Source organism: Diabrotica virgifera, chromosome 3, assembly GCF_917563875.1.
Source record: "Diabrotica virgifera virgifera chromosome 3, PGI_DIABVI_V3a".
NCBI lineage: Eukaryota > Metazoa > Arthropoda > Insecta > Coleoptera > Chrysomelidae > Diabrotica > Diabrotica virgifera.
In genome coordinates, this window is record NC_065445.1 from 267,762,960 (window position 1) to 267,781,046 (window position 18,087).

The 18,087-nt window shown below is 29.9% G+C and overlaps 1 protein-coding gene across 4 annotated transcripts in view; it reads right to left on the reverse strand.

Moving 5' to 3' along the window:
- Nucleotides 1–12,438, reverse strand: part of LOC114326375 (optomotor-blind protein) — a 340,276-nt gene extending 327,838 nt beyond the window's left edge. For all 4 annotated transcript variants that reach the window (XM_050646176.1, XM_050646175.1, XM_028274766.2 and 1 more), the window contains exon 1: nucleotides 11,301–12,438. In XM_050646176.1, the coding sequence (XP_050502133.1) occupies nucleotides 11,301–11,794 (494 nt within the window). In that variant the 5' untranslated portion in view covers nucleotides 11,795–12,438. The remainder of the gene's footprint in view (nucleotides 1–11,300) is intronic.
- Between the last annotated feature and the right edge of the window lie 5,649 nt (nucleotides 12,439–18,087).

Here is an 18,087-nt window from a genome sequence, read left to right on the forward strand (position 1 = left end):
TAACCTGCCCAAAGTCCAAATTGATTAAAAAATATACAACTGTTTTAAATGTACAAATAATGAAAAATTGTACTTTTGCGCCGTTTGAATAATGATCCTAAATATGGGCTACCCCGAAAAATGTGTCTTAAATTTGTGTGAAATGAGATAAATGCGTGACAAATTTATTTTAATATCTAAAATACAAAAAATACATCAAATAACTCATAGGCTAAAACTATTTGCAAAAGTCAAACACATATTCTTCTTTTTCGGCCCCAGCGCCCTCGTTATGTGCCCACAAATGACACATGAGGCACTTGACCCATATTTCACCAAGATTATCATCTGAAAAAAGTGCTTCGCAAAACATATACGTTACTGCGTCTTGTGGAGGCTGTGTAGAAGGAAACTCATTGTAATCGCTCTCATCATCTGCATGCACATATTCCTGCTCATCCTGGCTACTAGAAGCTCTTTTTTTAGTTCTTTGTGACTTTGGTAACCTGATTATGTTTTCCTTTTTTTATTTCTTTTCCTTTTTTCTCTTTGCATTTTCTTACTTCGTTTTGCCTACATTACTACATTGTCCTAAATATGGGCCACTAGCCCATAATGAAAACAGAGGCATAGCCCATATTGTAAACACGCTTACTTTATACAACAAAAGAAGTTATGTCTAAAAGCAGACAATTTGAAGAAAACTCATTAGCATATATCAAAGACTAATAATAGAGCTTCAACGTGACACAGATGTTTTTTTTTTGAAATTCGTGTTTATTTTTAAATACTGGAATTTATCAACTTACCCGAAAAAGTTTTGACACTCACACCAACCGACAAACAATTATTATAAACTGGGAAATATCTACCACAGCGGCGCCATTGCTACGGTGATAGTTTACATTCGTCAAATACCGTTTGCAATAGTCAAAATGTAGAGATCTGCAACGAATAGCTGTGAAACTCACCTAGCCCATATTACAAGACCAGCCTATATTTGCAGCCTTTCCTCTACTAATAATTTTTAAGTTAATTTCAAGAAAACAAAAAGGCAAAAATATTCAGAAAAGCAAAACGTACATTTTATTACTCTTTAAGATTTTTGGTATTACTAATAATTTTTAAGTTAATTCCATGAACAATTCCATTTTTTTTTCAAAATTAAAAAAATATGTTTAATTTTAAACCCAATTTTTTTCAAAAATGAGCACTTTGAACCAATGACACTTATAGATAATATAAACAATACATAAGTAAAGTAACCTGTGAAGCGGTAACGATTAATTTTATTTGGGAAGCTAATTAGGGGGTAATTTTCGCGATTTTAAATAAAAGGGACCAACAATATTTTGAGCGTAACTCACTTATTTTTAATGTGAAAAGTTATTTTAAAAAACAAAAATAAACCTTTTTTAAACTCTTTAAAAAAGTTGTAATGAATTTTCCCCGAAAAGTGCTTTGTCTTTTTTTGTTATTTCACATTGAAATATTCGATTTGGAATTTGACGAAGAAGAACCTGCACTTCATTAGCTGCAATTCTGCTTTTACTGGGTCTGCAGACCTCATGCGTACACCATTTTTTTCAATTTTTTATAAGCTATATTTTGACTAGGAATATTTTTTTCGCTAGAATACTTACTTTTTGAGTTATCTGCGAAAAACCGTCCAAAAACATGTTTTTTTTGTTAAAAATGAACATGTTCACTCGTAAATAACTCGAAAAGTATTGACTTAGTGAAAAACTCTATAGAACAAAAGTTGCTTATAATTAGTCATTTTATTTAACCCCGGGCCTATTTTATACGTATATTTTTTCACCCCCGAGAAAATATTTTTCACTCCGTATTTTTACCAATTTTTGTAAAATGGAGGGGATGTAGAATTGTAAACTTTTTCTTATATAATAATAGACAATTTCAACTACCTATTCCCGAATTTTCATCCTTCCTTTATTTTTTGGAGGTTTTCGTAAAATTTTGTGTTCCCCGAACGGGCTATACATAAATACATATTACATTGGTAACACCTATATTCGTTAATAATGGAGATAAAGCAGAGCCCATTCCTAGACCAAAACTTTCTTTATAGAATTCATTCAGGCATTCGAAGAAAGGAGTAATCCTAATATACTAGAAACGGGCGCATATGAAATGCCTCCCGAAGACGGGTTTCTTACCTATCGCTAAAATGGTCACATACGAATTGCCTCCCAAGCTCTAAATAAATTACATGCTTCTAATCTTTATGTGAAGGTGAGACGTTGCCACATCCTCGTCTCTTTGTAAATTTTTGGCAAAATTGGTATTTTGTTATTTAATTTATTTTATTTTTAACCTTTATGTATTAAACATTTATTGACACTATATTTCAATAATAATTTTTTTATATTTTTCATATTTATAAAGTAGTATTTATAAATTTCAACTAACTTATACATATATAATTAGTTTTATAACCATTATATATAATAACCATTATTTTTTGTTATTAATAATTTGACAAAAAATACAAAAACATAATAAGTATTTTATAGATTTATTAAAAAATAACATCACAAGAAACTTATTTGGAAAATATTACAAAATGTATATAGAAATATAAAATTACAAAATATTTTTCCTAAATTTATATGATACTACTTTGACAAATTCTAATCTATTTATTTTACATTCTCTTAATTCTAAATTTTTTTCATTTAGGATGTTTGTTTTTATTGTACGTTATGCAACAATTTTTTTTGGTGTCGAAACAATTCATTTTAATGTAGGTATTTATTTGAAATTGTAAAATTATATCAATAAAATTATTAATGTTAGGATAAGGGCAGTAGAAAGAAGAATAATTATACTTGGAATGAAAACTTTCGCATGGGTTTGTGGTTCTTTGTAAGGATGTGGGTCCTCAGCCCAAAGATGTGGAGGAAATGTCGAATTTTCAGATATGGAAGTATGCATTTACTGCAAAGGTACTAGTACACTTTAGATGACCAAAAAATAAGCATTTTTTCAAGATTTTTTTTCTCAGAACCTTTATTAAAAATGAACATCAAACTTTTTACATATTAATGTCCAACTCTTAGAGAATACAAAAAATTTATCATTTTTTATTTAAGCACGTACACTAATATTGTAGAGGGCGCCAATATCGATACCTCAAAAAAAAGTAGTTCCAATGGCGGACAGTTAATCTCAGGATTGGGATCTCTGAAACAAAAAAATCAAAAAAAGGTATTTGAAAAAGGAAGGTTTCCTACGTGATAATTAACCACCGTTAGTGAAAAATTCCGCAAAAAAAGATTTTACGAAAGAAAAATTTTTGTGAAAAAATCGCCCGTTTTTCTTCAGTGTTTCATGTTTAAAAAATATTTATTTTTTATTTTTTAGTAAAATTGTGGTAAATTGTCACGTAAGAAACCTTGCTTTTCCAAATGCAGTACGATTTTTTTGTTTCAGATATCCCAATCCTGAGATTAACTATCCGCCATAATTTTTCAAGACCTCGACTTTTGTGCCCTCTACTAGTGTACATGCATAAATGAAAAAAGATATATTTTTTGTACTCTCTAAGAGTTAGATACTAATATGTAAAAAGTTTTCATTTTTGATAAAGGTTCTAAAAAAAAAATTTTTGAAAAAAATGATTATTTTTGGTATTCTAAAGTGTACTGAATTAAAAAAATCAAAATAGATAGTACCTATTTAAATTATGATTTGGCAACATTTTGTCATTATACAGAGATTAAATAGACAAAATATCAGCCTAAATGATTAACGAAACGGAGGCATTTCGATTGTACCTGGGAGGCATTTCATGTATGAAAATATTTACCTGAAAAAGTAGGAGGCATTTCGATAACGCCGCTAGAGACTGATACTAATAGGATGAATAATAGAGACATTGCACTTAAAAGGGATATCATAAAATCAATTGGAAAGACTCCTTAGCTTACAAAATAGATGCCAAAATAGACGGCTTTAAAAGCTATAACAAAGAGACTAAGTACTAATATATTGGGTAAAAATTACGAATAACGGCCCTTTGAACCCAATGCTAGTTAATTTAATTATGGATGAAGTTATCAAAACCTTCAACAAACCGAGGACAAAATATGGCAATGTGATGGTGAGGCAATATGAGGCTCCCAGATAAAGACAGTCTATAAAGACTAGTCTACAAGGGCAAAGGAATTGAATATAACAATCTCAACTTAAAAAAAAAACAGGCAGGACTGGCAATAGATTGGTAGCATGTCTGAAACAGACCATATGACGAAACCGTCATTCCAAGCAAGCACATACCTATAGGTACTGCCGGCGACAGCAGAAATAAGAATAAGTACTGAGAAATATTATTGAATTAAATTGATAATTGATAACACATGCAAAGAAAAGAGGGGGAAGGAGTATAGGAAGAAGAAGAGTTTCATGGTTGAAAATTTTAAGGGACTAGTTTAAATGTACCTACTTCAATTTAGAACTATTCGGAGCATCGGTGGATAGACAACCAACAAGATAATGATGATCCAACCTCAGATTCGAGGACGGCTCTTAATGAAAAAGGAGGAAACCAAAATGAAACACCTATTGGGACAGAAAAAAACCGAAAATTGCTTATATATAAAAAAGAAGTATTGCTATGTTCCTGCATTCATGCATGAACTTTTCCCATGCGTCACGATTCATTTTCAAACAAATTAAGTCAAAACATAAAGTAAAACGTACGCCGATGTAGTATATACAAAATGTACCTATATACACATGGACGTTCGTTTCACTTTATGTTTTGACTTAATTTGTTTGAAAATGAATCGTGACACATGGGAAAAGTTATAGCGGACGAACAATATTAAAAATCACTTTACAATTTTATAACGGTTTTATTGAAAAAAGGCAGTTTTCAAATCGATGTTTTACGTTAGTGTACATGGCATTGGACAATAGTCTTGTTCGCACAAACATACTCTGCCGACATATAAAACCTTGTTTGGGTATTTAACGTGTCAACACTTTTATAAGTTAATTTGGTGATGAGCCTGCTATTGAATAAAACCATCAATAAAAACAATCTATCAGGTTTCTATTAAATTATATAACATAGGCAATTTCGACTATCTTGATACAAGATAAAAGCATTGAGGTAATTATTCAAACGCATTGCTAAATAACTATTTTGCATATGTAAGTGTTTAGATTAATTTGGTTTCACTGTATAATAAGACATTATTCTGAGAAATATACACTCATGCCTGTCTTGTTTGAATAAAGATTTACGACACTGTTTGATGTCTTGACAAGACCGTGGATTTACATTAGGCATTTATAATTTTTGTTAGATTTTCACAGGCGGTTGAGCTCATTAAGGATATTTTTATATAAATTAGAATGGAGTAATTAAACCTATCACGTTCATTGGCGCAACACAACGGAAGTTTGTTGAGTTGTAGCTTCTTTCAAATCGTTTATACCGTTCTTTATGTGTTGATTGTCCACGCTAAGAGTGGGTGGTCCCTCAGGCATTATATTGTCGCTATTGGCTCTGTCGCTATTAGTTTGTACATTAATTCAGTCATGGGAAATTATTTGTAGAGGACTGAAATCTGTATTAAAAACGAATGGTAAAACGAATGGTAAAACGAATTAAACACCACTTCTGGTTCCACCGGAAATACCCTTAAATTATTTACTTTAAACGGGACACCCTGTATATTTTTGCACATTTTAAAAGAACTTGTTATTTTTAATTCATGCATACCAAGTTTGGAAAAAAAACTAGTAAAACAAGAAATAAATCTCTTAACAGTTAAAAAATAGGTCAATTTATTTACGTTAGACCAATGATAATAAAAATAAAAAAATTTAAATGTTGAAAATGCCTATATCTTCAAGCCTATAAATAAATTCGTGAGGCACTCTTTGCAAGATTTCTCCACGTATTAGTTCACATTCATCAATTCTTCTTTGTCTCAAACCCTGTAAGCATGTTGGTCGCCTAACGTAAACACGTGATTTTAAATAACCCTAAAGAAAAATCTAACGGGTTGAGGTCCGGAGAACGAGCGGGCCACTCTAACCCCAACCCGTCGATCATAGTGCGGAGGCGCTCCATCTTGTTGAAACCAAAAATTTTGCGGAAACTGGCCATTCTGTTGAAGTGCAGGGATACTTTGGTTATTTAATACAAAAAATTATCTACAGACACTTTTTAACAAATTTTTTCTTCCAAATTTGGTATGAATGAATTAAAAATAACAAGTTCTTTTAAAATCCGCAAAAATATACAGGGTGTCCCATTTAAAGTAAATAAGTTAAGGGTATTTCCGGTGAAACCGAAAGTGGAGTAGTAACAAAAAATATGGCAAATTATGTTCTTTTCGTTTCACAGATATTTCCTTGGTTCCATACTTTATCCCAACCCAGTATATTTTCCAGTGTATTGTTGCAAAAGTTGCAACACAAAATGAGTATAACGGGTTGCGTTCGGTCACAAAGAAGTCAGATAATACTAATATTTGAATTGTCAATATTTTTATTTCTGATTTGTTGTTTAAAAAATAATAATAACGTTGATAAGTGTACCCAGTTGAGAAGAGTTGTTTTATTCAAGCAATAGTACGCGCACTGTCAGTTCTTTTTTAGTGCAACATATCCAAATGGACCAGTTCTAAGTCATTCAACAATTCAAATGATTTTAATAAAGTTTGTATGATATGTAGACTCGAAAAACAAGATACAGGGGTACTGGAGATCCTTTTGGAAATTTCTAGAACTTTTTTGCTATGCCGAAAGCTGGACTATTACACATGCATTCGCACCAAAAAATTGATCCACGGCGTGGCATCTAAATGTTAAAAAGCTGATAACGGAAAGGGCTTATAAAAAAAAAGAATCTTCTGACTAAAGCTTTTAAAAACATGGTTTCAGACAAATACTACAGTTTTTCCACGCTGCTGCAAATATAGTAAGAATTGCCACAATATTCGATATCACAATTTTTACTGACTTCCATTCCCTAATTTGTTTTCGAATTCTTCTTAGGTATAGGTATCACCAAAAGATTTTAAGGTATTTGTCCATTAAATGGTCTATTAATGTGTTATTTAACTCTCATAATATTTCTAATTCTCCTGTTTATGATTTGTGTGTAATGCTTCTTGTGTATTGAGGTCTTTGAGCAAGAGACAGAGCAGAATAAAACAGATAGCTTGAGAAATTCGAAGACCTTTACGTGGAATAAGATAGTGGAATAAGATAGTGGAATATGCAGCCTATACAATCTACATGAATAACTTGGACTCTCGTAAGTGAAATTATGAAGCAGTTTTCCAAAACAAAGCTAAAATAAAAATGATATAATAATTAAAAGAGTTGTAGGATAATAAAAAATGATATATTAACCAAACTGGAGAAATAGATAAGCTACGATTGATTGCGTTGGAATACCTAATATAGAACAATAAAAAAATTATATGAAAAGATAGCTTGATCTTGATTCCCAATAAATTACGATAGACTAAAATCATCATTTTATACTAAATTGAGGAATACATTATACACAGAATTAAACATGCTCATTTTCATTGCGTTCCTTCTTTTAAAAAGTTTAGTAACGCCCATGGTAAAATTTGCATTTTGTTTATTTACGATCGTTTGAGTTAGAGATGATATACCTAGTTCAAGAAACTAAAAATTCTACAAAATCGAATAAATATTAAAGGAACATGATCCAAGTAGCCAATTAAACACTTCTACCATTTAAAATATGTAGTTTGACTACGAATTTAGATAAAACATTTACGTATTATATTTTTTGTGTATATGAAGCAGGAAATTCATTGAGAGGTTGAAATATGTAGTTCAAAAACTTATGAAATATATAAAAAATATTAAGTGGTTAGTATCTATTTTTATAAAAATTATTCTCCATCTCTCTTCGTGTCATTTCTCCCTTTCTTTGCTTTCTTGTATGTTTACAATTTTTATCGGCTTCTCATTACTTTTAGTAAATATATATTTGGTAGCTATTTTCTCAACAATCTTTCTCAAGATTCTTTTAATGAAAATGTTTATTTTTTGAGATATGAACAACTTTGAGATTTTTCGTCATTGTTTTATGCGATTATATTGAGGATTGCAAACAATATTGCCTATATCAAAATATTTGAGCCAATAAACTTTCAAAAAATTTTGGAGTTTTTCGTCATTACATTGGTTTAGGATATTACATTGAGGCTGCCTGAAATTGCTAATGTTACTGTAATTATTTCCAGTGTTTTTCGGTTCCCTTTATTTTAATTATGTAGGTATTCACCTATTTTCGTAAAAGAATAAATAACATAAAAATCAATGGATATGTAGAATTTGAGATTTGTATAATTTTTATTATTTTATTTATTTAGTTTTAGTTATGCTAATTTTGTTGTTCAAAGTATTTTGGTGATATCTATGCCTTTATTGTTTTGCATAATATATCCTTTTGGTGTATTTTACTTTATTTTTAATTTTATTGTACTTCAATGTAAAAAAATAAACAAAACTGCTTTACACAAAAAAAAATATTAAAATATGTTGCAATTGTGTAGTTTTAATCTACCATGGGAAAAAAGTACCTGTGTATTGAAATTAATATTTTGGTGGAGCGCAATAGAAAAAACCCAAAAAGAAAATAAAAAAATATATTGTTAAATAAATAAATAGAGGAAAACAAAAGAATCTAGTGATATACTATTAAGTGACTAAATATAATTATATAATATACACTGAAAATCATTTCTATCAATATTAAATTTGTAAATAGAGGAATATTGGTCCAGTTAACTAATATTTAACCAGTAGTTTATTTTTATTCATTTGTTTTTTTTTATTTATATTACCTTCAGTATATGAATTTGTGGAGGCAGTAATATTTTTCCTTTCTTATTCTAAATATTGTAATCATTTGATTTAAATTTTTTTTATAAATTTCTCTTTAAAAATTTTAAAACTTTAGAGCAATAAAAATTTAATATTATGGTATAGGAATTAGGTATAGAAGAATCATTTTGTTTGGGATGATATTTAATTCAGAATTAATTTTTTGGGAACAACAAATATGAATAAAAATATTTTATTTGACGTTTGGGCTCTTAGTGAAAAAAATAGTAGATACGATGATAATTTTAGACATTTCTAAAACACTTTATTATAAAATAGGTTTTATAGTTTACTGTAGGTAGATATTGAAACACATAATTTTTCCTAGATATTAAAATATGTAGATTATAGAAAAAAGAAAATGTAGGATGGATTTTAAAAAATACTAGTAACGAAATGTTGTCGACTAACATTTCTATAATCATATTTTCGATTTTAAATAGTATCCCCATGTTTTTCACAGTTTCCAAATTTTATATATTTTTACCATTACATTCACATTCACAGTCACAGTTGACTTGTCAAGGACTTACACTGAATTAAAAGGACTTACAAATAGTTGACTGAATAATTATCCACATCGAAAAATTTTAAAATTAAATGCGTTGATTTACAAAAATGAGTTTTATTTACATAAACTTTGAAACCTATAGTTTAAAAACATAAAATAAACGAGTAATTTAACGTGGGACCTAAAGTAGTGGCATTCCTTGGTCAACTTATAGCGTAAAAACAAAAAGTTGTCCACTTTCTTTAGGGCACGTTCTTAAAATGAGTTTTTTTAATTATTTTGCTATATTTGTGTTTTCTAAAAATAGAAAATAAACGAATCATTGAACATAGCGCCCCAAATACACTAACAAAAGACAGTTAAAGCCATAAAATACAAAATTTATGTACTTCTGTTAGAGCATTTTTTTAAAATTAGTATTTTGAATTAAGTAGGATACTTTGCTATATTTGCGTTTTTTTTAAACATAAAATAAACTAACTAATTATTGAACTTACAGCTTAAAATACACACTTTTAAGTCAGTTAAAACAGTAAAAAATCTGTACTTTTCGTTGAGCAATTTTTTAAAATTATAAACTATTTTTAATTGCGTTTTTTTCAAAACAGAAATAAACGAATAATTCGAAGTGGGACCTAAAATAGGGGCATCCCTTGGTCAGCTTATACCGTAAAAACAAAAATTTGTCTACTTTCTTTAGGACGCGTTCTCAAAATGAATATTTTGAATGACTTTGTTATATTTGTGTTTTTTTTTAATACTTAAACATAAAATAAAGGAATCCTTAAATACAGGGCCAAAAATACACTCACAAAAGACAGTGAAAACCGCAAATAACTAAATTTCTGTACTTTCTTTAGTGCAATTTTTTAAATTAGTATTTTGAAAGGTATACTTTGCTATATTTCCGTTTTTTCAAAAACGAAAATAAACGAGTAATAATTAAACATGGGGCCTAAAATAATGGTCAGCTTATACCGCAAAAACAAAAATTTGTCTACTTTTTAGGGCACGTTCTTAAAATGAGTACCTATTTCGAATTACTTTGCTATACCTACTTATGTAGGTAGATACATATTTGTGTTTTCTCAAAATATTAAATAAACGAATTATTGAATGTAGAGCCCAATATATAAGCACAAAAAACAGTTCAAACCGAAAAAAAAACCAAAATTACTGTACTTTTTCTAGGGAAAATTTTTAAAATTAGTATTTTAAATTACTTCGTTATATTTGTTTATTTTTCTAACAAAATAAAGGATAATTCAACGTGGGACCTAAAATAGCGGCTCAAATGTTCGTTTGGTCAGTTTCTACCGAAAAAGAAAAATTTGCCTACATTCTTTAGGAGACGTTCATAAAATGGGTATTTTTCTCTATTTATGTTTTGTCGAAACAAAAAATAGACGAATCATTGAACATAGGGAACAAAATATATGCGAAAAAGTAATTTAGAAGCGTAGAAAAAATTTTTTTAGAACATTTTTTAAAAAAAAATGAGTGTCTTGTTTTTCAAAGCAGAAAATAAACGAATCATTGAACATAAAGTCCAAAATATATGCAAGAAATGCATTTAAAACCGTACAAAAAATTTCATTACTACCTAATAGGGCATGTTCTTTAAAAAATGAGTATTTTGCTATATTTGTGTTTTCTAAGCACACAATAAACGAGTCATGGAACTTAGAGCCCAAAATACACGCACAAAAAAACAAAATTTCTTTACTTTCTTCAGGGTACTTTTTTAAAATTAGTTCTATTTTAGATCTATGATAGACCTATATGCCTTATTCAATATAATTTGATAAGTGTAGGGGTATATTTTAGAATCATTATTATGAGCTGTAGATGTGAAAATCTTTCCTTTTGGATAAAACGTTTGAAAAAAATCGCTTACCTTCCACTTTTTGTTATCACCATTTCCGTCCCCAACTTATGAAACTTCTCCCACAAGTCTTTTCCCTCCAGAGTCACTTTGGGATCATCAACAACCCCATCTTCCTCCGGCTGGATGGCTCGCAGAGGCCTAACCATCGCAGGATGGTGACTATGGGCAGCTACGGCAGCGGCGATGACGACATCTTCAGCGGTGGTGTACGGATGACCACTGAGTGCATGGTGAGCATGGGGATGGTTAATTTTTGGTATCAGAGTCCCGGGGTAGCAGCCGTGAGGCCCTTGTTGCGCCCCGAAGGCGGCTAACGCTGCCGACGGAAAAAATCCTGACCCCGCAGGCGAATTGGAGGAGGTCGTGTTATTATTAGCGGCCGTTAGCAAGGAGGATACACTAAAGTCCGTCTGTCTTGGCAGCTGCAAGAAGGGATGATAGGCCATAATACTTTTCGACTTACTAGAGTCAAGGACAGAGTCTATTCCTGTTTCGAAACGCATTGGTTTGGATTTAACGCGGCAGAATCCCACAGATTCCTTAACCGCTTCAGATGAATCATAAATAACGGATTTTGTGGATTAAAAAACTTTTTAGCATACTTTTTGAGTCCCGCGGTAACTGTAGGTTATTTGCACCTTGTCATTGTTGTGATTTTTCACTGATTTACACTGTGGCACTACACTTTTAAAGTCTTATTTTTAGAGTTCACGCACTGATTTGTTGAGTTTTCGCGGCGAACAGTCCAAATCTATGTGAAATAAGGGTTAACAGTTAGTGTGAATCATGACACCTCTATCCCGACGAAAAGACAGTGGAGGACTATAGAGCGAGCCCCACATAGGCAACACTTGGCTGTGTTAATGATGGTAACGCCACGCTATTGGCCGACGGGTGTCAGTGTTGGCGTTTAGGCCAATCGCAGGGCGACATTTCCCCCTCCACTTTCACACTTCTGGTGGGCAGGAGTTTCTGGGTTATGCCTATGGAGGTGTGGCTGTGGCTTTTTTAGACGCCACCACGACCGTCCGGGGTTTTTTGTTTTGTTGTTTGGCGTTGGGGGGACATTTTCCGCGGGTGGTTTTGTTTTTCGAAGGGTATTGCTGATGTGCCGATGTCAAGTTGGCTTTGAAGATTCTCTCGACGGACGGCTGGAAAAGAAATAAATACAAAATTTTATTCTTTGATCTACGAAAAGCGCAATATTTGTGTATACAGGGACAAAAGGGAGAGAGTGGAAATTGTTTGTGATTAATACGACAAAAATTGGGTTTATTAAAATTCTAACGACATATACTCCGATTTTATTTAAAATATGTTATTTTAATCCTCAGTAAAGTATCTACATACTTGGAGTATGTATTATGTATCTACATATTTATTTGGGTAAATCGTATAATATTCTATTTTGTTTGTTGAATCGCTTCTAAATGTTATTGTCAATGAGAATTTCATCATCCGAACACTTCAAATGGTATGCTTAATTATTTATTGTGAAAAAAATTGGAAAAACTTATGTTTTTTTTCTCCTTTTTGTTGCTATATGTACCTATCTCGGCATAATTTTGTTGTGAAGACAAAAAGTTTTGCAACTAAATTTTCTACAACATAATTTATTAGGTACGAATTGAAAAAATAATTATGCAAAATTGGCAAACAAAATTAAAAATTGTTCAAAAATTAATGTTTTTTCAATAATATTTTTCAGATAAATTTAAAAGCGACATAGAACTTTCAAAATCTATCACATATATGATACTTTTATAAGCGTAGGTACATACAATTATTTATTTTCCATGTTTTTATGTGTAGGTATAGGCTATTGATTATATTCAAAATAAGATAGCTAAAAGGAACTACAACGTTAACGGGGTTTTATTATTTCATATGGTCAATGGACATCTATATATATGAAAAAACCGTGGAGTGCTACCATTTAAAGGGGTGCGTTTTTGAGAAATGGGTGAATTAGTCCCTGGGCACAGGTTACATTAGGGTGAGTTCTATGCACTTTTGGGACAAACATATCTACATAAAAATTGTTTCTGGTTAAATTTCCTATCTAAATATCACTTTTTAAAGTCAATGATACTTTTTTTTACAAAAATATATTCAAAACAAAAAGCACAAAGAAACCCAAAAGAAAGAAATTTTGTTTTTTGTCCCATAACTTTTGTCCACGAGAATATAGGTATAGACATTGCTTTACAAAAAAAAAACCTACATATTTCTTCTTTAAAATGTTGTTTAGTAGAGGTAGGTACCTAATTAGGATTTATAATTTTCGGAATATGATTTTTCAAAGTTCGCCACTCACAGCAATTTTGGGCAATTTTCCTTGTTATTTCGCAAATATTGTTCTGTAACTTTTTCTACGTAACTTTAGGTAGGTATACCTATGCAATGGTACACGTAATAGGAATAGAAATCAATTACCTTTAAAATGGTCTACTGCGTAACGTTGTACGACTTTTTTTTAAAGAGATTATGGTTTTTCAAGATTTTATACTGTTAACGATTTTTTATAATATAATATAAAAATAAAATAATAGTATTATATAATATATTATATATTATATAATATTATATTATATATAGTATATATAATATAATATTATATTATATATTATATAATACCTAATATAAAAAAATATTATTTTTTAAATTTTTTACGATTTTTTTGAAATTTCTCATTACAACTTTTTTTTTCTTGTACATGAATATACTATATATTACTCAATAAAGAGGGCTTACTTTCTGTTCTTTAAAATGGTGTATCATCTATATTTAAATATGCGTATATAATGGAAACCGAGTGATTCTTTGATATGTTTTTACCTGTATTATTTAAAATTATTTCTTTTACAAAAATTACATAAACATTAGTCTTAGAAAACATCACTTTAGTTAAAATTATTTAAACGTTGACATTTAAAAAATTTTCAAAATCAAAGTCCAATATCTTCCTCTGACACCTCAGTTATCTTAGAGTTCCCACAATTAGTACCCATGCACATGCACCCTTTGCAGAATATTGAACAACTAATTCCTATTTTCCTACAACCGCAGTTTTTTGTACATCCTTTGGTACATTTACATGCTATTTTTTCAAGCAAAGCTTGTGATGCAGGAGATTTGACAGTAAATATTGGAATTAATCCATATTTTCAAGTTTGCCCGGCCGAGTCAAGCGGATCCAAAGTATTAGGTACCTATAAAAATAAGATTTAATCATAACACACAATCACATAAAAAAGTTATATTGAGGAATTTAAAAAATAATCCTAAAATCAAAAATCGTTGCAAGTACTTATTACATTTTGAAAAAGCATATCTTATTCAAAAATAATCCTAGAATTTTTTATAATACACCATTTTAAAGTAAACAGAATAGGCTTTCCTTTCTATTATATAATATATACCTAAATGTAGAAAAAAAGTTATAATGGGAAATTTAAAAAATAATCGTAAAAAATAAAAAAACTCGTTAAAAGTATAAATTTTTGAAAAAGATAACCTCTTTAAAAGAAGTCGTACAACATTATACAGTAGAACATTTTAAAGATAATTGATTTCTATTCCTCTTATATGTACCATTGCATATGCCTAAAGTTACGTAGAAAAAAGTTACAGAACAATATTTGCGAAATAACAAGGAAAATTGAACAAAATTGCTGTGAGTGGCGAACTTTGAAAAATCATATTTCGAAAACTGTAAATTGTAATGACCTCTACCAAACAACATTTGAAAGAAAAAATATGTAAGTATTTTTTCTATGAAGCAATGTCTATACCTATATCCCCGTAGACAAAAGTTATGGGACAAAAAACAAAATTTCTTTCTTTTGGGTTTCTTTGTGCTTTTTCTTTTGAATATATTTTTGTAAAAAAAAGTATATTTGACTTTAAAAAGCTATATTTAGATAGGAAATTTAACCAGGAACAATTTTTATGTAGACGTGTTTGTACCAAAAGTGCATAGATCTCACTCTAATGTAACCTGTGCCCAGGGACTAATTCACCCATTTCTCAAAAACGCACCCCTTTAAATGGTAGCACTCCGCGGTTTTTTTTATATATAGAGATTCATTGACCATATTAAATAATAAAACTCCGTTAACGTTGTAGTTCCTTTCTATAGTACATAATCAATAGCCTAGTACCTACCTAAATGAATTCAAAATCTCGTAATTTTTTTTTCGCTCGTTAAGGTTAGGTAGGTAATAGGTAAAGTACACTACATATCAATATTAACTGTAGAAGGTATTTTATTAATTTTTTAAATCTTTAAATTTTAAATATTGATCTATTTATTTATTCAGTAGCTTAATAATAATTGCACAGTTTTTTATAAAATTCCATACGAATTTTATCTAAAAGCTTGAAAGCTATTTCTTTAGGTATATTTAAAAAATATGCAAGTATGTAAAACTTCTTTTGTTGGCCCTGCATAATTTTAAAAAGTAATAGTTTTTTTAAAAAATTGGGTTACAAAATTATTTTCCGAAAACTACTTTAGTAGGTACCTACTTGTTTGTGCTGAAAATGTGTATACCTAGTTTATTTGTAGGTATACTTAATTTGTATAAATACCTAGTATTTTCTAGGTAAATTTTGAAGGTTCTATGTGGCTCTGAACAAAGTTAAAGAAAATAATTGATTTTTCACCCTTTTAATGGCTTTTCCAATCAATTCATCTTGTAGGAAATTTGATTGCCAACATTTTTAGTTTTCACAATTTTTTTTTCACAAATTGTGTAATATAAAAATTAATTTACCTTCTGAAGGGTCCCCATAGTAAATTTATCATTGCTAATAATATTTCGAAGCGACTAAACCAAAAAAAAAAAAATAGGATCTAAGTCTAGGTAAGATTCACCAAACCTAAACAGATACCGCCTGGTCCACAATAGGTTTCAGATTTTGATATTTTTTAAATTTTCGAAATTGGTCTCTCTCATTGTAAAAGTACCTAAATTTTTCCTTTCAATTCAACTTTGAAATAACGAAAATTTTGCAAATTAATGTATATTTAGGAAAAATACGTTTATTAAATTTGTGTAGGTTTTTGTATTTTTATTATTATTGTGAAACTCTTTTCTTGTGGCATTTTAACGAAAGTTAGGCACTATTTTTGTTGGGAAGAAGCCACAACTTAACTTTAATTAAGTTAACTTTGGCGTTTCAATTTCCACTTTGGAAATCCTTCTCAAAATAGAAAACATTCATAAATTAAACAATTTTTTTTCTAGTTGCTTGGTAAAAAATTCTTCTAATAATTTAATTGTATTTGTCTCTTTCATATTGAAAATAATTCAGATGTATATTATACATTTTAAAGTAGATGACTTTAAAATAATATTGTCAATATTTTTGAGTTGCGTTCCTGGGACGACTTTATTAGAAGATAGTTCATTCGATAGTTCAACTTTAAATTATTAAGAATGCCCGTCAGTAAAAATCTTAGCATGTGATTTGTCTACTACATGCAATGGTGTCAGTAAAATTCTCCTGTTAGTGATTACATAGTAAATCATGAGGAAAAACTAAGAAAAAACCTCATGATACTGTCTCGATACTATCTCGGCATGGTAAGTATTTGGTCGTACATTTAGTTTAGGTACTCTGACTATTAACACCAAACTCTGATTTTACATGTATGTTTCGCTTAACATAATTAGAGTCGCTTCTTTTAATTTTCTCTTTTTACGATCTGTTTCTTTCAGGATTAGAGATGCATCAAGTCAAACTAGTTTGATTTTATTCAACAAACTTGACTTGACTTGAAAATCAAACTTTTTTTGTAAAAAAGTTTGACTTGACTTGATTTCGATATCTTTAGGTTTGATTTGAAATCAAACTTCTTCAAACAGTTTGAAGTTTGAATGTCATATTGGCAATGTGTTTATTTCCAATTCTAATTGAGAGCGTACGGATTTTGTTGTGACTTATTTGGATAGGTCTGAATCTGTATTCTGCTACTCCGCAAATTAGTTTGTAGTTCATATTTAGACGTCCATGTTTGGCTTGTTTATTACGTTCGTTTTGAAGTGTGTGGCTTTGGGAGATAATATCTGAATGTGGATATTTTTCGGTTCAGATAAAGTACCAGAACAAATTGAGTCTGATATTGAAGGTATACCCACTGCAAAAATTAAGAGAAACAATCTGTAGTCGAAGCAGTATTAATTAAGAAAAATAAATATACTGATTTATTTGATGTTGCGGCAGGTAATTTCAAAACAATGAAAATTGCAAAGTGCATACATACTTCTATTATGTAAAAATAAAGAACAGCGTTATAAAATCACAAACAGTGAACTAATTCTAAAGGACAGCGTTATGCATAACTCGACCAAGCGCATTTTCTTTAAAATCGAGATAACAGCGGATTCTGGTGACACATAGCTAAAACTATCTTGGAAAAATCCCTGTTATTGTCACGTTAACGGTTACTAAGAAAAACAAAAATAAACCAAGCGACATTCTGTCTATTAAGGGTTTTTAGTTTTGCATAACAAGACTATATTCATAACTGCCATTCTTAACTGCCATTCATAACTGCCATATATCCATAACTGCCATTCATAAAAGTTTCGCAAAGTTTGGTCTGTTTATGCTAAACTAAGCGTTTGGCCAGAATAACAGTTTTGTCCCCATTAATGTACACATTAATTTTGAAGTTTCCGTCAAAAAATGATGGAATTTTTTAAAAGTGAAAATGTTGTGTTTATATACAGGGTGGTTCATCTTATTCGCCTCGGTCTCTGTACGGAAAACCACTTGATATTTTAAA